Here is a 20,829-nt window from a genome sequence, read left to right as displayed (position 1 = left end):
CTACCCCCACCGAGATAGGCAACAGCTTTGTCACCATCCATCCCTTCTATTCTCATACTCATTCTCATGCGACGTCGTCTGCATTGTATCTAGTCCTCTCGTCCCCCTAATCTTCAAGATGGCGGGAAATCGCCCAGCGGAAATAACGAGCGCCGAAGACATCGCAAGCCTCGCCAGCATCGCGAAAGCACGCGAAAATGTACAGCAAGCACTTGCCTCAGGCTTACTGCCTATTGATAAAGAAGTCATGATCAGATCCCGCATGGCGGATCTGCTTGTCCAGTCCTTTGACCTGTCAGGGCAGTACCAAGATTTACGCGATGCCGTCCAGCATCTACAGACAATCCTGCGTCGTCTTCCACGTGATTCTTCAGATCGCCCTAAGCATCTAAGCACCTTGTCGTTCGTCAACATGTCGGAACACTCAGCAACGAATTCCCGGCATGCTCTGGACGAGGCCGTGTCGAATGGCCGCCGAGCCAACGAGATGGCGGTGACCATCGATCTTCTACATCGTGACCCAAATGTCTACTTCGGCATTTTGACCAACCTCGGATATGCGCTTGCGCAACGATACGCACTGCTCCAAAAATCCGAGGATCTCGAAGACGCCGTCGTATGTGCAAGGGAGATATACGAGAACGCTCCAAAGGACTCCGAGCCATACTACCTCACTCTCAATAACCTTGCGTCACGCCTCCGTTTGCGTTACATTCAAAGTCAAGACGCAGATGATATCAACGAAGCATTGAGACTAATTAATGAACTTCGATCGAGGACGGTCCCCGGTACACCCGAGCACGTCATGGCTGCTGCGCAGCTAGGTCTAGTCGTATCAGACAAGTTCAAAAGGACCGATCAACTGCAAGATTTGGACGAGGCACTTGGATACTGCAAATCAGGTCTTGAGGGCTTGTCTAGAGGTCATGAGACGAGAGTGCCTCTGCTCGGGCAGATTATTGGCCTTTATAGCGCAAGGTATCAGAAGACGTCCGAGGAAGCCGACTTGAGAAATCTTGTTAGCTACTCTGGTATGTTGTTTTGCGATATCCCTTTAGGCCACGCTGCTCGGGGAAGATATCTTCACGATTATATGCGTCAGCTCTATGGGTTGACAGCCACGATTCAAACACTGCAAGAAGTCCAGTCAACTCTACAAACAATCCGGCCGATCTTGGAGAACATGCCGTCAAAGTACCCCGAGAAAATTCAATGTTGGGCTATGCTCGCTAATCTCTCCTTGGACCAATACAACTTGTCTCACAACTTGCAGGATCTTCTCGATTGCGTGAGTCTTATTAGGAGAGTTACATATGACTACAATGATGAGGTGGACGGAGGTGACTCTTCGAAAGGTTTGGCACAGACAACATGGCTCTGGGACTTGAAGAAATCCTTGCAACTGCTTGTCAAAGCACCTGCGAGCAACTATATGAGAAGCTTAGCAGAGAAAGAATTGCCAGAGATGTTGCGCACTTGTCGCAAGACCCAAAGCTACGCAGGCAGCGCACTGGAGCTATTTCACCAACAGAACGGTCTGCGACTGGAAGTGCTAGCCGAATCTATTACAACCGGCCGGACACTTTCCAACGATGAGATCACGTTTGAAATCAGGAAACTCGAGGAAAAGAAAGCAATTGTCAGCAGAGAGCACCAGGATAGGCGGCGACTGAAAACGAATGATTACGAGACAGAGCTTGGCCTTCGAAAACTGGGGCTGGACGAATCTAAGAATATGATCCTCGATATGAGTGGCCTGGTAAGTGATATTCTGGGCTGGGATTCAACCAAGAGGTATTCGAAAGAGGAGTTCAGTGTCATGGCAGCACAGGGGGAACAGAAAGCCTTGGACGAAGCCAAGCTTAAAGGAAGACATCCAAATCTCTCTCTTTGTCGCATGTGTCGGGATTTGGCGAAGGTGCTACAGCCCACGACGAACGGCTTTGAGCTGACAGCAAAGGATGCCTGGATTCCGTTTGGAAATTTCTTTCAACTCAGGGAAAGGAAAACCTGTGCTGTTTGTTCACTGATGCTGTCGGTAATTACAACGAAATCCGGAGGGCTTCATCCACGACTTGCGGCCATGGATCCCGAGGTTCAGGGGATGCGCTTGAGTACTGGAAGGCTCTCAACCAATGAGAAGTTGATGAGGTTTGACTACGGTATGAAACACGTTGGTGAATTGAGGGTTTTGACATCTCAGAACTACTCTCGGGCTTTGCGGCAAGCTTGGGAGACAGATACGGGATCATCGCTCTCAAAAGTCCTCGGTAACCGCAACAGCCCAGTCTATGATCCAAGTCAACAACGAATCAATCCTGATCTGGTCAAGTCGTGGTTAAATACCTGCGATCACAACCACAGCTCCGTTTGTAATCACCCACGGTCTGCAAAGCGGGCAGAAAAAGAAATACGCCTCACTCTCATCGACGTCAAGGAGGAACGCTTGGTCACTGCCTCCTCAGACACAAAGTACTTTGCCTTAAGCTACGTTTGGGGCCAGGTGGATATGTCAAAGACATTCAAGTCGAACATCGAGGCTCGGCGCCAGCCTCGCTCTTTAACCGCGATTTGTTTTCCAAAGACTATCAGGGATGCAATGAAATTCGTCCATTCACTTGGAGAAACATATCTCTGGGTCGATGCCATTTGTCTAGTGCAGGATGACGGAGAACAGATAGCTCAAGAGGTTCTGAACATGGACATTGTTTACGGACAGGCTTTCGCTACCATTGTTGCCCTTGAGGGTACTGATGCGGATGCGGGCCTACCCGGGGTCCGCGCGGGAACAAGAAAGCCCCAGGAGATCAGCACCCTCTCCATTTCCAACAAGTCAGTCGACCTTGATGACGATGTTGATAGCAAAGACAAAGACACAATTTGGCTTACAGCAACGCCGCGCCCCTTATACCTCGCCTTGGAGCTTTCTCAATGGAACTCTCGATGCTGGATCGTGCAGGAACATCTGCTTTCGAGACGTTGCCTCTACTTTGCGCTAGATGCTGTTTACTTCCAATGCGGCCAGAAGACATTGAGTGAATGGGGCGCTAACGAAGAGTTTGATACGTTTTTGCTTGACAAAGAACCTGCCCTGTCCGATAACCACATTTTGGAAAAGGCGAATCGCAACAATCCTCTTTCGGGCCTGGAAATCTTTTACGACCTTACGCTACGTGAGCGAATCACTAAAGCTTTCAATGCCTATACGAAGCTCGTTGGGATCTATAGTCAACGAAATCTATCTTTCAAGTCCGACATCCTTAACGCCTTTGCAGGAATGTTTGCAGTGCTCGAAGACCACTTTCAGAGCATGACAGTCCATGGACTGCCAGCAGCAGCTATCAGCCATGCCCTTCTTTGGTCGCCTGGGGCAAGACTTCCACGTCGAGGCACTCATTTACCCTCAGATTTCACCACGGCCACTAGTCACCCTGATCCACATTTCCCAAGTTGGTCATGGGTTGGATGGGATGGTCCTGTAGAATATCGCTTATTCGAGCATTCAAATGGAGGGATCATCCTTCCGACCCCACGGGTAAAAGTCTATAACATGATCCACGGCCCCATTAGCGACATCCTACAGCAAGAAGAGGGAGCTCATGAGTGGATACACGAAGCAACCGACAGGGCTGGCCAGGAAGTCTCCATCGATAGAAGAAGAGACAATGAAGGGAACGTAACAAACGACAAATCGGCCAAGGAAAAACCCATTGGGGAGCGCATTCTTGCTAAAGTGGTCCCTGACCAGGTTCGTGGCAGCACCTGGGTCATAACAGCACCACAAGCACCTCAGAGTAGAAAGGATCCGCATCTTGCTACTAAGCTCCTGCGTTTCACGGCGCGTACTGTTCCTTTTCCGGCATTCCAAGTGATGCCCAAGAAGGGATATCTTAGCTCCCCGACTCAAGTCCACATCCGAAGCTCCCAAGCCGTCCGCCGCATCCAGGACCGCAACGGCAAGCACTGCGGGCTATGGTGGGAGCAGGCTGGGTACGGGTATATGGGGCTGGGCATCAGTCCGGAGGCAGAGAGCAAGTTTGACATGCTAGAGATATCAAGTTACGGAGACGCATATCGCCCGCGCAAGGGCCCGTCTCTCGTTGAAGGCCCGATTAGCCTTTTCGACGATGAAGTGTTCCCAACCGTGGGGCTTGGGAGCGGGCTAGTCAATGTTTTGGTGGTTGATCTGGACATGGGGCATCCAGATGACATTGGAGAACGATGCACGGTAGCTGTAATACATTCAGCAGCGTGGGAAGCAGCTAATCCACAAGAAAAGGAGGTCAAAATAGTATAATTTCGGGTTGAGGAACGAGGGTGCCAATATATATTTTGGATCTGAACCACTGACAAAATCATCGACCTGGAACGTTTCTTAAAGCAAGAGAGCAAGAAGATGAGCATAAAGATGATTGAGAGAAACAAGACTCCCCGACCCCGAATGGTGCTGGCTCACAGATTGATGAAGAGAAAGGGGAAGACACGGATGAAATGATTTAGGACGTTCCGTATTGGAAAGAATAGGTCACAACAGCCTCGAATAGTTCTAATGCCAATCGAATACAGCTCTGGGCCTTGATACTACCAGGCGGTTCCATGTTCTTGGCGTCATCCTATATGTCATTGTACAACACAAGTGCAAGCCTGGAGCTAGTCGCCTAGCTATAGGATTAGTTAGACCAACTCCGTATAGCTATTTCACAATGATCTGAGAGATTTAGACCCCCAATCATGTATATTCAACGCCACAAGAAGCCAGTCGGTTTCTACTCGTACTAAAGGCTTCCCGGTGTATTTATACTGCACCCTTCTCATGTTCAGGCATTACTGCCTACCCCAGGGGCCGGTAAAAATGCCAACTTCTGACCAGCGATATTGGCAGTATTACTCTACGTTGGTGGGTGAAAACGGCTTAGCTCCCTTCTCGTTTCCCTTCTTTCACTGGAATGGAAACTCGTGATCCTATTGCCACATGACTGCGGGTGAAATGGCAGTGAAGGACGTCCCTCAGCCCGCAGTGTTGCTCCCGTAGCAACAGGGAAGAGCCGAGTTTGACTCAAAGGACTCGACGTGTGCACTGACCATCCGGGCTCTCATTTTGGATGCCCTACGGATACTTATTCCTCAAAAGTCTACTTACCGAGCGCTCTTTCGAAATCTACTCTCCTCGCCTCAACTCAGGAACTCAACTTTCTATGAGCCAAGAACTCGCTCAACTTCACATATTCTCTTTCGACTCTCGACGACCTTCTCAACTTCTTTCTTTTCATTCGGCCCCCTATCCAGGTCTGTCACAACCATGCAGTCAATAACCCTCCCAACATACCCTCTCCTCTACGAAGTCAGGCCCATTGTCGGCGTCGTCTACGAGGCAACGCACCTCAGCCGTCCACGCCCAAAGATCCGCGAGATGGAAAAAGAAGATGTGCAAAAGCATGAGCGGAGCGAGAGTGCTTCTGCTATACTAAACAGCACAGAATCCAGACATCATCGACATGCGTCCGCTCCGATTGTACGTCAAGAGGTTACGGATAGGCATCCTCGTAGCAAGTCCCTCGGCGACGATTTTCAGCACACTGAGGATCGCCAGCGTCAGCACGAGCGTACTCCTGCTGCCGGCGTCTCGCGAGGTGCTGCAATACCAAGACCGATTCGAAAAGTTGATAGTAATGATCAGTCGTTCCATGTCGCGACGGCGCAGACGATGGGTGCAATCCGTCGTGCTCCCGAGGACTCCGAGTCCGAGAACCAAGTCGGTAAATGCGCCAAGGACCATGTGAAGGATAATTCCACTTCCAAATCGATTGTTGCACCAGCGGCTAGCAAGACAAAGCATGGAGGATACTTCCGAATAAAGAAGACCGTCAATTCTATCTTCTCTCGCCACCACGGCACTGGCATCGCAACTGCTGAAGGCTGTAAGCACAGTTTGCGCAAAGGTCGATGCAAGAAGTGCGGCTGTCCTAAGCAGGAAGAGACTCAAATTCAGTCTGGATTCCATTGCGCCAAAGGTGGACGTTCCGGATGTGCGTCATGCTCCACGATCTTCAACAAGGATGTTGACCAGGAAGGAGTGGAAGAAGTATTGTATATCCCTGAAGGCCCACCTCAGATTGCGGTAAGTTTGCAACTCTAGAAGGTATAGTTTAGTAGTTACTGACATTTTCAACAGCCACTGCGCTCGATCTCGAAGTTCACGTCACCCTTTGATATCGAGGATCCATTCACAGCTGCGGCGAAAGACGTGAACGAGAATGCCGATGTCGAAGGATCGCACATATCGAACAAAGCGCCACGACTGACTGTAACTCTTCTCCGCAGAAACCTACCCAAGACAAAGACTGACTGTTTCCAGCCAATTCGCCCGATGGCGAGTTTCATCGAAGAAATCCAAGGCGTATTCCTACCTGTTGATGACAGCGATGATACTAGTACAGTGTCAAAAGCCTCTGTCGACGATCTATTATCCTCATCAAGCCCTACTCAATGCGCATCTGAGTATTCTCATACTTCTTCTGAGGAGTCATGGACGCGGCGCCATCTCGACACTCCGACATCATGTGCTGTACATGCAGGTCCAGATGTAGATGTGGGTTTACCTACTGCTGCTCTGCAGGTATTGCAAGAGTCTGCCACGAATGCACGGAGTCAACGTGGCTGGAGTCACACTCCAAAACCTGACGACTTTGTCGAGCATGCAAAGCTTGTCAGTGCTGAGAATAACGGCTATTCAAAGAATGATGTGGGTGAACAGCTCCGCTCGATCCTACCACCCGTTAGCTATCACACCAGCAGCGAGATTTTACCACGAACTAGATCTCTCTCAGTCTTGACTACGGCCGAATCTCAAGCCACCCAGTCGATCGAGTATGACCCAAACACGCAGGTGTCATCAGAATACGCGACTCCTCAGTCGGTGTCGGTCGGTATCAGCAGTTTATATTTCACTCCGCCCACGACAGCCAACAGCCCCCGACTACCCCAATTCTCTTTCGAATACCCGGTTATGGAGAAGCCACAGTGGCCTCCTAGCACCCTCAAGACCACAACGACGCGCTCCACCCCCACGCCCCAACTCTTCCTGACCCCACGAACATCCAAAACTTCACTAACAACAACATCAAGTATCGCAGTCCCCATAATCCCACTCGACGTCCTCGACGTGATCGCAAACGCCGGTGTACACGGGGACATTGAATGCCAAACGATAATCCAGCGACTCGACCGAGAACTACTCAAAGGTCTGAGATCCCCCGCTATCAAGCCGCGATGGAACAAACAAGCGCGCTACCTTATTCGCAAAGCGCATCTAGCCATCGATCTTGACGTCCAGATGCGGACTGGACGTTTGACACGCGAGATCGTAGACGCCGTTCGAAGACAGTTCTTCCCCACGATCACACAAGGAGAGAAGAAAATGACCAACCACGTTTTCAACTCGTATATCCACCACGCGGTGCGTCAGGGCGAATTAGCCCATAGCCAGGCAACGAAGATCCTCCTGCTCGCTACGGGCGATGGTAACTACGAGGAGTCTTATGCGGAGCGAGCGATCTTTGCTGGACATGAGTGGTTTCGCGATGCCACTGGATTTGCTGCGTACTTTGAAGAGAACGTGGAGAAGAATGGCAGTTTCAGTAGGGAGGATGCTTCGCTGTATGAGGATATGGTTACCGCTGAAGAGCTAGCAGCTGCTGCTCAGACTCTTCCGGAACTAAATCATCGCGTGCACAGCTACATAGCGGATGTGGAGCGCTATATGGAGGGGGACCGGCGGCCGGGTGCGTTTACGCCTATCTTTCCATGAGTTTTTTCTCGGCTTGTCTGCGATGGCCTTCGACATTAGTGTATGGTAGTGAAGCCACAGATACAGTATCGTGGCAGAACAATACCAAGCAGCCTGGAGGGGAGCCCGGATTGAGTAGGGCTTGTTAAAGAGGATCGCAAGAGGTGACTGTTACAAGATACGCCGAGATGGAGATGAAGGCGTAAGGTTTGAGGTTGAGATATAATTACAGATACATAAGAGTCTATATGATGGAATGCAAGAAACGCAGAGCTGTGGATACAAACAAGCTCACCATGTTCCCGTTGAATGCGCCTCCATGATTCGTACACTCCGTGTTATGCTGCTAGTGCAGGACGCTTTTGTTTTGCGTCTGATGTTCCTCGCTGATGAATTTAAGCGGCAAGGCCTTTCGGGTATTATGCTTCAGGGTCGATATGCGCTGGTCTTTCTATGATGCGCTATAATTGTTGACAGTGTGGTTTTGAGTCTCGCCGTTAGAGAGATTATACATGCGAAGATGAGCGGTGATAATTGGTTTACTCGTCCTCCATGCCCTCCAATAGCGTATGTTCCAAGACGTCGCTGAGTGTCACAACGCCCTGAAGTTTGCTTTCTTCATCGATGACAATGAAGCGATGGACTCGCGATCTGCGAATAGTGTCGTATATTGTCGACATGTTGTCATTCAGCGAGCAAGTGAAGATGCCAGGGAAATCCTGCAAGTCGTTAGGCACGAAGTAAATGGAGAGCGAGTGTCTTGTCACGTACATCTGAACGCTTCAGCAGCGCATCTCCGACTGTGAGATTCAGATCGTCATACACGCCGCCCTTGATCAGTGCGATGACGTCGACTGCTTCGAAGACATTGAGTACAGTGCCTGCCATTGTCAGCAACGTTAACCGGACCTCAGACAGGCTAAACATACCCGCCTTGTCCACAATAGGGACACTGGATATACTCTTTTTAACAAGCATATGTATGACATCCATTACCGGTGTGTCCATCGTGGCAGTGGCAATGTCCGTGTAGGTGCCCACATTCAGCTCTTTGAGCGGCTTCCGCAGTTTTTGCGTCTCTTTGACGTTCACAGCAATGAATTTAAGTATGCGATATTGTGTTATGACGCTGACCACCATTGTCCGTCGTGTTTCGTCATCGCTATCAACGATTGGGATACGCCGAGCGCGTGATTCGAGCATCTTGCGGCATGCTTCGTAGACGGGCTTGTTGGGGTGGATCGATATCGTTTCTATAGGCTTGACACCCAGCGCTTTCTCGATATCTGTCTACGTGAGCTGATGTTGCTATAGCATAGCAGGTCGCTTACCTCGAAGGCTGTTTAATCGGAACTGGTCTACCCTAGCCAGAGCATCTGGGTTCTGCCAGTAGTATTGAATGACGTTTATATAGTCTGAGGTCGTTAATAGTCCGGCGAACGTGGACGACTTTGAGTCCCATAGCGGCGCTGAGACAATGCCTGCAAATAGCAATCACAATCAGCTTTGCAATATCGCAATCGCACGCGCCGTGGCTTACCGTTCTGGTTCAGGATATTAAGGCTTTTCTTCACCAGCAGCGCTGTATCTAGGACTATCAAGCGATAGCTGATCGGCAGCACATCATAGCTCGTTCTAGCCTTGAGGAAGGCACGAATCGTCCTCTACTTCGTGTCAGCCGCCGCGCTGTATGCCTCCACAATCAAGGACTCCATACCAGGCCGTCGAGTTGCTCGCGATCGAGAGCGGTGAAAGTCTTCACAGGCACTGTTGGCCGTGATTGCTCGAGAAGCATCCTTGGTGATACAAATGCAGGAAGCGCATCGTTAACGGCGAGATTGGAGGCCGCTGAGTCGGCGGTGTCGACGCCAGACATGATAACTGCGGTGCTCTTTGAGGTGGAGCCGCATGGGGGTCGTGTGACTCCGAGCTATAGGGTCCGCGGAAGAAGAGAGCGTGGTGCCTGATGGTAAGAAATGTGGGGGGATCTGTCCGTCCTGCGACGTTGAGGTAGAAAGATGGGACCATGGGTGAGTCCGTGCGTTCAACTTCCCCGCGTTAATCAAAAGACATGGGCAAGGAAGATGATCGTAGCCCCGAGTCATGCGAATCCATCAGAGCAGGGGAGTTTGATAGTTTCACTTCATTTTACGAAAGATATGACTTTAGTTGTACAGCTAGACCTTGAGGAGAATGCAGACGTTGAGAAAACTTAGGAGATCTCCAGCTAGAGTGGACTGGAAACCATAGATTGCTGCCACCTGCTCATAAACACTATACGCCGTCCCACACCCTGTTCAAGACGCTCATCGGAAGATCATGGATAGGTAATCCGTCCGTCCAAGCCATGCTCATGCTCATGCTCATGCTCATGCTCAAGAAGCTCAGGCTGGGTGCTTCTGAGCCGCTTTCGCAGCGTCAATATTGAGTTCAGGGCCTGGCTCAGCTCGCGCTTCTTCCATGATGATTTCCTTGGCAGTACTTTCAACTGATTGGCTTGAGTCGCCAATGGACTTCTTTGCTTGTGCTACGATGGCCTCGGCCTCGGTGACTCCTCCCTTCAAAGTAGCCTGGTCACCATCTACGCCCATTGCGGCTTCGTTTTTGCGCTGTCGGAGCGCCTTGTTATCGAAACGAACGACCATGCACGACAGATTGTCCGTCGAAAAGCGTGCGAGAGCGTAGTCGACCAGCTTCTTTGAGGCTTCTTGCGGATCTTGAACTTGACGGACTAGGTCTACAGCTTCTTGATCGGAACAAACGTCCCAGAGCTATATTTGTTAGCCATTGAAAGTTGATAGGCACGTTTTACTTACACCGTCGCAAGCAAGAATGAGAAATTCATCCTGATCGGCCTGAATCACTGTCTCCGTTGTATAAGGATGACCAGTCACCAGATCCTTCATATACGCATCGCCAAGGGCCCGTGTAACAGCAAGGACGCCGTTAACGCGATTGTTGAGTATTAAGCCACCGGCGCTGGCAACACGACGTCCCTCATTCTCGTCGCTACCCTTGTGGTCATACGAAAGTCTAAGGGCCCGGCCGTTTCGACAAAGAACGATGCGCGCATCGCCAACGTTTGCTGTGTAGAGTACTCTTTGCCGGCTGGCCTCGTTTCGTAACCTTGTCTCCATAGGATGCTCGCCCGCAGGTTGTGAAGGCACTGCTTCAGCGCCTACTTCCTCACTTTCGCCAGCATTCTTAATCGCCGATACTGCAGCAGGCGCAAGTAAGACTGATCCAGTAGATGATTGTGCGTTGGGGACTCGATCCTCCCACCGCAAGACAGCGATGACGGCAGTGCATCCACTGTTCTTAAGCGGAAGCTTCTCGAGTTGCTGGTCTACGACGGTAAACGTTTGGTCCAGCAATTCAGGTATAGGTGTATTTGGGTTTTTGCGGATGGTGTCTTCCAGAATCAAGTGCAGTTTCTTTCCGCACCAGTCGGCGGCAAATGTGCCCGCATGTCCGTCAAAGATGGCGAAATAGCCGTTGTCAGTTTCGATTACCGACTGTGTCGAAGGGTCAGACCGAGTCGAGCCAGCATCGGAAAGCGAGCTTGTCTTGTCTGCCCCATACGAGGGCGCAGGCGTGCTGAGGAAGTTGTATAGATATGCGTGTGTGTCTTCCATCGTCCGTCTACATTTCTTGTTCTTGTCTTCTGTGACACCTACTCGGAAAGTAGATCGGGGCCCAGGTGCAGACTCGCCAGCAGAGTTGTTAAGTGCGCCCTGGGGAACACTGAGGGCAGCGTCAGACCTCCCTAGCTTCTGGATGGGCGTTTGGATCGTCTTGTCCGCCGTGGGCGAGTTGGACGTGGGAGAGGAGCCGCTCAGATGCAGTGACTGTTTTGCGCTTGAGAACATATCTCTCGCACGCGACACGCCGCTACTCCGTCGCTTCTTCTCTGTGTTGGGAGTGGAACCGACGTCGCTGGTCTTGGGTTCTATAGACGTATTTCCGTTGCCCGCCGTGTTTGCTCCTCCTGCAGCTGCGTTGTCTGTTGTAGGTGCTGTTGCGGGCTTTGGTGGGTCGCTGGCTACAGGCCCATCTATGGCAGCCACTTCGTCGTCTTTTCCAGAGGAGCCAAACATCCTGTTTAGCAGACCTCCCTGGCTGGAGAAACTGCGACGCTTGTTTCCTGCCAGATTGAAGACTTCGCGACAGCGGTTGTATAGGAGGGGGTGGGTATAGGACCGTGGGATATGTGGAGAGCTTGAGGGGTTAGGAATCGGCAAATGCGCGTGTTCGAGGGTGACGTCAATGAGCTGCTGTCCCAAGTGTTAGGAACCCTTCTGCTGAAGCGAACGAACGAACAGTGAAGAGGGGCATTGGGCTCGCCAGCTTTGCGGGACGGGCGGGCCGTGCGCAATGAGGACATCATGCAGGATAAGCGTACATACAGGGTGCAGGAGTAGTCTGGAGGACACGGCGTGGGAGTGGATTGATTCAGGTGCGAGTGTAAGGATAGTGCGAGTAGAGAGGTGTGTGGTTGTTGTGGTTGTTGTCGCAGTCGGCGGTTGTGGGAGAGAAATGACGTGGGATGTGGAAGACAACGGTGTGACGGAACAAGGGGAAGCGCAATTCACCCTCACGGCGCGCAAAGGAACACGATACGGAAAAGGAATAGCGTGGTGAGAAGGCAGAAGAGCAGGAATTGACTGTTGCTCGAGGCGGTTGAGTGCGGGGATGGCTGGAGGCCTTCTTCAGTCGCTGGCTACTTGCTCTACCCCGCCGTTTTCCTTACAAATGGACCGTTTGCACGAAGCTGACCGGTGGCTTGACGCCAGTCCCTGGTCTTGTGACTCTCGACATGTCTCCTTTGGAGAATCCGCCTTCGAGGCTGCTCGGAACGTTTTGTGAATTTGGGCCGTGGTGAACTAACGATCAGCAGATCTAGGCTCAATCAAATGTGCGCCGGCTACCAAGGTGGAGTAGGCAGGGATTATCTTGGTCTTGGGATAGGTAGCCAAGCACTAGTCATTCATGGACCATACTGATATGTACAATCAAATCAGGAGAAAGGCCATACAATGGTAACATGCGTAAGAAAGAGCCTGGTGGCATACACGTCTCAAAGACACAAACGCTGAGGGCCATCATGACCGGGCCATGTCACCTCATCCCCAATCATGTATAGCCTCAGATTGAGCACAGCCATAGACAAAGCACACGCCTCGAACCATTACATTGTCCCCTCACCTCCTCAGGCCGTCTAAACGAGCCTGAAGGTCATCATCGTCCGGATCAGCTCCGCCAATGGCCTGCGCCACCCTAGCCTCTGGCAGTGCGTTCTTTTGCAGGCCGCTGGGCGTCTCGCCGAGCTGCAAAGTGTCAGCTCCTGCTCAATCAATGCGCATACAACACCTACTGCTTGGCCAAGGTCAATGCCTATCTCGTCTAGGACTTGATTGACGACGTCTTCGCTCTCTTCCTCGTCCTCGAGGCCTGTGGCGTCGTCAATGGCATCGTCCATCATCTCTTGCCGCTGGTCCATGATATCGTTCTCTTTCTCAAATTCCATGGCGATGCGCTGCAGAGCCGGGAGGTTCATCTGCTTGTTCATGCTGCCCAGTAGTGCTAGTATAGTTAGCCATGTTATCTGCAAAGGGACTCTTTAGCTCACTTGTTGCTCCCTTCATAGACTGCATCATCTGCTCATTGCTGCGCACAGTCTGCCTGATATCAGCCACCAGCTGCCGTGTATGTAGGCCGTCGCCCTCACCTGAATCCTCAACGAGATCGCTTGAAGTTGTGTCCGCATCTGGTAAAACTTCTGAATGTATCTTCTTGTCCGCACCAAGTCCTTCGCCTGTATCCGCAAAGGCCCCATCTGCCCATTCTTTGCGCTCTTCTTGATATCTGCTACGAGCTTCTTCTCCTGGTTCTCGAGCTTCACACGCTCGCGATCCAGCTCTCGCTGCGTCTTCTCGAGTGCGCGCTGGTGTTTCCGCAGTCGCTCCGCCGGCGTCATCCGCTTTCCGAAAGCCCATTCAACAATATTCATCGTTGCGATTGTGACCTCGGATTATGGGCTAGTCTGGCGGGTATGTCTGCGGGACGCGTGGGGGGTGAATCGTCGAGTCGTCGAACGGGGAGAGGGTAGCGACTGCAACTCTGGACAGCCTGCGCCGGATTACGTGGGTATAGGCAGTGTACAGCTATGGAGGAGCCAACAGCTGGGAACAGACTGGACAGAAGCACTTTTCGGGATTTCTGGAGGTGGGGTTTCAACCTTGTTGGTCTATGGGGAGTGCATTAGGCACGAGCATTTGTAGGGATTATACATCTATCGCGTAGCCATGCCCAGCCTTTGTCAAATACACAAACGGAACATTTACGACAAGCTTTTCGCATCGTGCAGTACTCAAAGCCAAAAGAACAAGCCAAGAGCTTCATCCCAATCAACTACAGCTTGTGAGCCGTCCAGGTGCCTTGTTTCGTCTTGCCGCGGCAGCGCTCTGGCGGTGTACAAGTAACGAATCCCTGCTCATAAAGCACACGCCACCGGGGGCCGCATCATATTCTTTACGCCTTCTCGCTCGACATCATCACTCATCACCCTTTTACCTCCACGACATGTACCTTTCCCCGTCTGTGCACAACAGTCAACCACCTAGATGAATCCCGATCGACGAGCCGACAAGTCCGCAGAGCCCGGGGGGTCCTCCAGCCGCCGCGATGCAGGCTCGCCCGATGGCTACAAACCCCGGCGAGGTACTGGCCCAGGCTATATGACGGTGGGTGGGTCGTCGACACCCGAAGCCGCCGCCCGCCTTGTGTCGATGCTAGACGATGACTCTGGCTATGGAGGAAGCCTGGTAGACGGAGAGACGAGTTGGCGGTCGCGCATTGGCGAGGATAGACCGTCGCAATCACCCACACCCATCCTACCCGGCGAGCCCAACTCCTCCGAACATGAGAAGCAACGCAGCCATGTTCTTCAGCTACGATACAACCAGAACAAGAATGCCCTTGGCCGGGCCATCCACGGTACTATCGACACGCTGAAAAGCTTCCAGGAGATGAACTTGAAATGGCCAGCACACTACCCTTCAGTGCAGACCGAAACACAGAAAGCACATGCTCATAGCGATCCCAGGCCTGGGCTACATCATACTCAATCCTCCCTCGGCGACGCTGATCCCATTCTGCGCTCTCCGGACCGACCACGACCACCACGACGCGCCGGTACAACCATCGGGGACGATCCCATCGCAGAGTCGAGTTCCGCGGCTCCGAAGGAGAAGAAGGAAGAGCCTCGACTGGTGACGCCGAAACTGGCCCACGACTTTTCAGTTTTGAAACTAGAGCTACGCATGGGCGGCCGCACACAGACAGATTTAGTACATTCTCTCGAAAAGAGCTCAATTGCGTCTTTGCTCGATGGTCAGATTCAACAAAGTATACGCCATCTGTACGCCATCAAAGACCGCATCGAAGACACTTCAAGTAAGGTCCTCGTGACCGGAGATCTCAATGCTGGCAAGTCCACCTTCTGCAACGCTCTCCTCCGACGCAAGGTCCTACCAGAAGACCAGCAACCCTGCACAAGCATATTTTGCGAGGTCCTCGACTTTCGGGAGAATGGCGGAGTGGAAGAGGTCCACGCTGTTCCAATCGGCTCCACGTACAAACGCCACGACGAAAGCACATACACTGTATTCGACCTGAAAGATCTAGAGAAGATTGTCGTCGACAACGCGCATTTCTCACAGTGCAAGGTGTACATCAAAGACATTCGAGATGTGGACGAATCCATTCTCAACAATGGAGTTGTCGATATCGCACTCATTGACGCACCTGGGCTAAATGCCGACTCGCTCAAGACTACGGCTGTGTTCGCTCGCCAAGAGGAAATCGACGTTGTAGTCTTCGTTGTTTCTGCGGCGAATCACTTCACCGAGTCCGCAAAGAACTTCATCTTTAGTGCAGCCCGGGAGAAGGCCTATATGTTCATGGTGGTCAACGGCTTTGACGCTATTCGCGACCAGCAACGTTGCCAGGAGATGATTCTCAAGCAAGTTCATGGATTGAGCCCTGCAACCTTCAAAGAGTCTAGTGAATTGGTGCACTTTGTCTCCAGTAACGCTATACCTATGCAAGGAAGCTCGCCACCGGGAGACGATGGCGACGATGATCCATCAGACGGCGGGAAAGGCAAGGGCAAAGAGGCAGAGAAGATGCGTGACTTCGCAGACCTTGAGGCATCGCTCCGACGTTTTGTGCTAGAGAAGAGGGCGAGGTCGAAACTGGCTCCTGCGAAGACCTATCTTCTGAACGTACTCGGAGACATGAACAATCTCGCTACAGTCAATCGAGATGTATCCCAGGCCGAGCTGGACCGTGTGAGAAAAGAAATCGACACACTTGAACCAGAATTCGAAGAGTCTAAAAAGTCGCGAACCGAAGCTGGAGAGGCTGTAGATCGAATGGTAGAAGACACAACGTCCGACGTCTACGGCTACACACGGGATACACTCAACAACTCTATTGCGAAGGTCGGAGAGCAAGACTTGGGCATCGAATACCCTGGCCTGTTCTCTGCCTACCAGTATGCCGAAGACATCAGAGACTCCATGCTCCACGAAGTCACCGAAACTGTTCGCTTGTGCGAGGAGCATGCACGAACTCAGGCTGTCCAAGGCTACAACGGCATCAAGAACTTGGGCGTGTTACATCTTGGAAACAATTTGTATGCTGACGTCATGTTCCGCCCAGAGAGGATGTTCAGAAAGTCGGTACACGCTCTTGCCAGGCAAGTCGACATCGATATCGAGTTGTGGGACTTCTTCGACGTAGCCAGTTTGTGGGAACGACAAGAGAAGGTCGCTGGTACCGGCATGGCTGTTACGGTTGCAGGCGTGGTTGGCGGCAGGTTAGTTGGCGGCGTTGGATGGCTTGACGGTGCACTCGGTGCTGCAAAGATCATGGGCTCGAACAATATGAAGAGGCTATTGATCCCTGGCCTTATCGCAGGTGGTACGTTTTTTGCAATTCACTCTGAGGATTGGCGCTAATATACTTTTTGCAGTTGCTATCGGGGTTTCTTATATCCTAGCATCGGTACCCAAGTCTCTACCCCACCGACTGAGCGCGAAGCTGTCTCAACAGCTCGCATCTATCGACTATACCCACCAGAACGCCCTGCGCATCAGCTCAGAGATCCGACGCGCGCTCAAGGGCCCTGCTAATGACGTTCGTATTGGTCTGCAGAGGAACGTCGAGAAGCTCCAACTCAAGAAGGAGGAGACGAGCAAGATCAAAATGGAGACGGAAGTAGCCCGGAAATACTTCGGTAATCTTGTGCGTAGCAGCAACGATTTGCGCCAGACAGTGCAACGTGTGGATTTGGAAGCCGCACCACCGGCAGCCATTGCCAGTCCATTTCACTAACGCAGCTCGTTCACGCGTTCTACTGTCTGAACAGCTCTGTTTTACGAGTACAAGGAAAAGGTTCATTATCGAGGAGGCGTTTGCACGGAATTCATGCTAGGATATCACGACTTGATTGCACTTTCTCTATGTACATACAAATGAACCAATACCCCTCTTGCCCTCTGAATAAATACAATATTCTTATTCAATTGCCTGAACTTTCCATGTACATGATTTGAATATGAAGACAATGCCAAGCTGTCGCATGAATGCGGACCTCCGGGACCTGAATCGCGAACGTCATCTTAGTCCTCAACCGCTCTTACCCTACATCATCCCCACACTCACCACCCGCGCCTCGATGGCTCACATAGCACCACGACCTCCGTGATGGAAGTTCGCCGCGATCCACGAAGTTTCCTCTTCTTCATAATACTACTGCTCCTCATCAACTCGCCCGAACCGCAACAGCCCTCGTTTAACGCGCGAGCGCGATACGATGAGCTGATTGAGCGCGAATATAATCAGCTCGATGTTCTGAATAGGACCAAATTTGGCGATTTCGACGCAAAGAAAGATCAGTGGCTAAATATTACGGGGTTGAAGGATGAGGATGGGTTCGCGTGGGAGTTGCTGGACCCAGTGAAGCAAAAGGCGAAGGAACAGTCGGAGAGGCTACTGGGAGAAAGATGGAAAACAATCCTTGATGGATCACTGGCAGATGAAGACCACGGCATTCCGGTGTACAAGAATCTCTCTGGGTACGTGCAGGGTGAATGGGTACGCTCTCCGCTCAGTCGAGTACGGCATCCCAGCGATATGGGCAACTCGTCCATGGTCCCAGACAATCCGTTTGCACACTTGGGGGATTTCGACAGGAACCTGACGGGTACGGGTGGGCCGTTAAGACTACACTTCACCGAGCTAGAGGACAAGATGCGTAGAAACAAAGACAAGACTGTGTCCGAGATCGGCGCCAAGGTGGTGATAGGGGACAACGACAGCTTTGGGGGTAACTGGTGGGAGTTTGTGGCACATGGGGTACACTTTCTGAAAAGTGGTACGATGGTTTTGACTACAACAAGCGATCGATATGCCGGTATCTTCGCTCTACCACACCTGCAGATCTCCCAGCACCACTACTCGACCTCGCAGGAGTTTCTGAACTGGACGATACATCAGACTATACAACGGCAGGAGGGTCGAGTGTTTCCGCTTTGGAACCCCTGGACATCTTCAGCCGAAGGGTCCAATGAGGGCTTGTTCCAAGGGCATCATTGCGAGTTTGTACTCTATTTACAGGAGGTTCCAAGTCAACTCAACGTCGACATGGACTGGCTCGAGCATGAAATGCGGTATCCCACTGGCGCTCCGGCAACTCAGCATGCTCAATTTGCAATGTCTATGGTCGGCTTCTCCCCAGACTGTGGCTTCGTCATTGAGTCGAAGGGACCTCCAGCCTATTCTCCCTCTGAAGCTACGCATCTTGTTGGGTCAAAAACAGAGGACTTCAATGTACGGGCAAGACATAGCGTTGTAGCTTTCGCCATCGCCCTTGCCTTTCAACTATCGTTTCTTATCAAGCAGATGAAGGAGACTGCAACACCGTCAATGCGTAGCCGGGTCAGTTTCTACACCATTGCCATGATGGCACTAGGAGATGGCTTCACGTTCTTGATTCTCATCTTCATGTATCTGTTTCTGAGCACATCGCAGCTCGCCCTATACAGCATCGCATTCATAGCATTGTTCTCGGTACTTACACACCTCCGCTTTTTGATGGATATCTGGTCCGTCCAGGCAGCAGAACGAGCGCGAATAGATAGACAACAGGCATCACCAGCGCCCTCTCCAGTTGCTCAGCCTGCTGCAAGCCTATCAACTCCAGCACCTCCCTCGAACGATGAGGGTTTGCCTCTCCCAGCGACTGCTCCTAGCCCACGCCCTCCTACACCCATCATCATCGCACCCGATCAAGATGAGCCGTTGGAAGACGCAACGCCGACGCCAAATAATACTACCACCAACACCAATCCTCGAGCCGAGCTCGGCGCCCTCTATAGTCGCTTTTGCCTCCTCCTGATCGTCATCTTCTTCGTAACGATCCAGTTCGCCACCGCCCGCACTGCATATCGCAACGTCTACTTCAGCACGATTTCGTTCCTCTACCTCTCCTTCTGGGTGCCACAGATCTACCGGAACGTCATGCGTAATTGCCGGAAAGCGTTGCGCTGGGACTACATCGCTGGGACTTCTATCGTTCGACTCGCACCTGTCGCGTATTTCTACCTAAAAGAGGATAATGTGCTATTCTCGAAGACGGATTGGACGGAATTTGCAGTGCTAATAGGTTGGGTGTGGGTGCAGATTGTCGCACTGGCCAGTCAGGAGGTGCTGGGTCCAAGGTTCCTTGTGAAAGAAGGATGGGCACCACCAGCGTATGATTATCATCCCATCTTGAGGGAGGATGAGGAGGGTGCTACGATGCCTCTGAATATAAACACTTCGACCTCCACCGACTCTCCCTCCACGGCAGCCCTCGACACGTCATCCTCGTCGGCAGAAGAATCTACCAAGGCGTTCGGAGAGTCCAAGAGCAAAGGCAAAAGGGTCTTCGACTGCAGTATCTGCGCGCAGGACATTGAAGTGCCCGTCATTCCGGCAGGGGCCGATGAGAGCAGCGTGGCAGGCATGGGCAGCACGAGTATGATCTTACAGAGAAGACAGTACATGGTCACGCCGTGTAGACATGTCTTTCATACAGGGTGTCTGGAGGGGTGGCTGCGCTATAGACTGCAGTGTCCCAATTGTAGAGAGTCACTTCCGCCATTGTAGATATCGCGGAGTGTACGTAAATAATACTCTGGTGTTGAGTCGTTAAATGGTCCCCGATGGTGTAGCGTGATTGCGCATGCAGACCAAAGTTCATGAAGCACTACGTTTATTAGTGTCTTGGAGTCCACGTACTCGTGTGGATCAAGCATCCTTGGTGTCAGTGGCTGTGCTATCATCAACTGTTGAGGAAGCTGTTCCGCAAAGGCTGCATCTATATGACAGCTGTCAAAAGCAATGCCAAAGACGACATTCGGACACAGATATAAGACATGATCATCCCTTTGGTCAACTTTGGTGATGTTGGCGCATTACACGCGTCCGGGTATTCTTAGCAACACGCGCAGCGCCACAGATGGCTGCGGTCGCTTGGTAGCGCAGGACCGGGTACAAAGGTACAGTAGCAACTGGGCGCAGCTATGCACATCACGTCGGGTTGAGCCTGGTTAAGCCTGCGCAAAGCAAACCTCAGCCTCTCGTTCAGCACACACTCGCTTAGACGGCAGCAAGATTCATGCTGTCTTGATATATAAGCGTGGTCCGTCTTGGATGCTTTGATGCTCTTCTCCCGCAGTTCTGAGACACCAAACGACACGCCCAAGACCCACGCTCGCTGTCCTGGTCGACGCCTCTACGCCTCCTCCTCCTGCTCCTGTGACAAGGCAAACAAAGCCCGGCGTTCATTTCCAGTCCCTCCACGTCTCATCTACATCTCTACCTAGCCGAGTGTCTCCAGAGCGCGTTCCTCGTGCTGAACCGCGCCCCTGCGACCTTCCTCTCCACGACATCGCATCGCACCTACCTCTGTCGCACCTTCCCCAGACGCCACC

At 51.9% G+C, this 20,829-nt stretch overlaps 6 protein-coding genes across 6 annotated transcripts; 3 read left to right on the top strand and 3 right to left on the bottom strand.

The window, feature by feature from the left end:
* The first annotated feature begins 75 nt into the window (after positions 1-75).
* K460DRAFT_305349 (HET-domain-containing protein) lies at positions 76-4,724 on the top strand. The gene is made up of 2 exons (XM_040930005.1): positions 76-3,541; positions 3,701-4,724. The coding sequence occupies exons 1-2, from the start codon at positions 119-121 to the stop codon at positions 4,295-4,297; spliced, it is 4,020 nt and encodes a 1,339-aa protein (XP_040791885.1). The 5' UTR covers positions 76-118; the 3' UTR covers positions 4,298-4,724.
* A 575-nt stretch (positions 4,725-5,299) lies between these two features.
* K460DRAFT_415707 (uncharacterized protein) lies at positions 5,300-7,807 on the top strand (the record flags this gene model as incomplete). The annotated part of the gene is made up of 3 exons (XM_040937750.1): positions 5,300-6,118; positions 6,173-6,304; positions 6,356-7,807. The coding sequence occupies 3 exons, from the start codon at positions 5,300-5,302 to the stop codon at positions 7,805-7,807; spliced, it is 2,403 nt and encodes an 800-aa protein (XP_040791884.1).
* Positions 7,808-8,325: 518 nt separating this feature from the next.
* K460DRAFT_375997 (nuclear protein SNF4) lies at positions 8,326-9,662 on the bottom strand (the record flags this gene model as incomplete). Its single annotated transcript, XM_040934829.1, has 6 exons — positions 8,326-8,505; positions 8,558-8,667; positions 8,716-9,072; positions 9,118-9,267; positions 9,327-9,450; positions 9,504-9,662. The coding sequence occupies 6 exons, from the start codon at positions 9,660-9,662 to the stop codon at positions 8,326-8,328; spliced, it is 1,080 nt and encodes a 359-aa protein (XP_040791883.1).
* A 424-nt stretch (positions 9,663-10,086) lies between these two features.
* K460DRAFT_88898 (PP2C-domain-containing protein) lies at positions 10,087-12,246 on the bottom strand. Its single transcript, XM_040938780.1, has 3 exons — positions 12,193-12,246; positions 10,603-12,060; positions 10,087-10,557 (listed from the first exon to the last, which is right to left on the bottom strand). The coding sequence occupies exons 2-3, from the start codon at positions 11,881-11,883 to the stop codon at positions 10,171-10,173; spliced, it is 1,668 nt and encodes a 555-aa protein (XP_040791882.1). The 5' UTR covers positions 11,884-12,060; positions 12,193-12,246; the 3' UTR covers positions 10,087-10,170.
* A 413-nt stretch (positions 12,247-12,659) lies between these two features.
* Positions 12,660-14,091, bottom strand: K460DRAFT_305342 (charged multivesicular body protein 2a). Its single transcript, XM_040930004.1, has 4 exons — positions 13,515-14,091; positions 13,416-13,464; positions 13,161-13,369; positions 12,660-13,113 (listed from the first exon to the last, which is right to left on the bottom strand). The coding sequence occupies exons 1-4, from the start codon at positions 13,794-13,796 to the stop codon at positions 12,988-12,990; spliced, it is 666 nt and encodes a 221-aa protein (XP_040791881.1). The 5' UTR covers positions 13,797-14,091; the 3' UTR covers positions 12,660-12,987.
* Positions 14,092-14,409: 318 nt separating this feature from the next.
* On the top strand, positions 14,410-20,002 carry K460DRAFT_279457 (uncharacterized protein; the record flags this gene model as incomplete). The annotated part of the gene is made up of 3 exons (XM_040928331.1): positions 14,410-16,771; positions 16,824-17,171; positions 17,565-20,002. The coding sequence occupies 3 exons, from the start codon at positions 14,410-14,412 to the stop codon at positions 20,000-20,002; spliced, it is 5,148 nt and encodes a 1,715-aa protein (XP_040791880.1).
* Positions 20,003-20,829: the final 827 nt, after the last annotated feature.

The sequence above is a fragment of the Cucurbitaria berberidis genome, assembly GCF_010015615.1.
Source record: "Cucurbitaria berberidis CBS 394.84 unplaced genomic scaffold K460scaffold_2, whole genome shotgun sequence".
In the NCBI taxonomy this organism is placed as follows: domain Eukaryota; kingdom Fungi; phylum Ascomycota; class Dothideomycetes; order Pleosporales; family Cucurbitariaceae; genus Cucurbitaria; species Cucurbitaria berberidis.
This window is presented reverse-complemented; position numbering and strand designations above follow the sequence as displayed.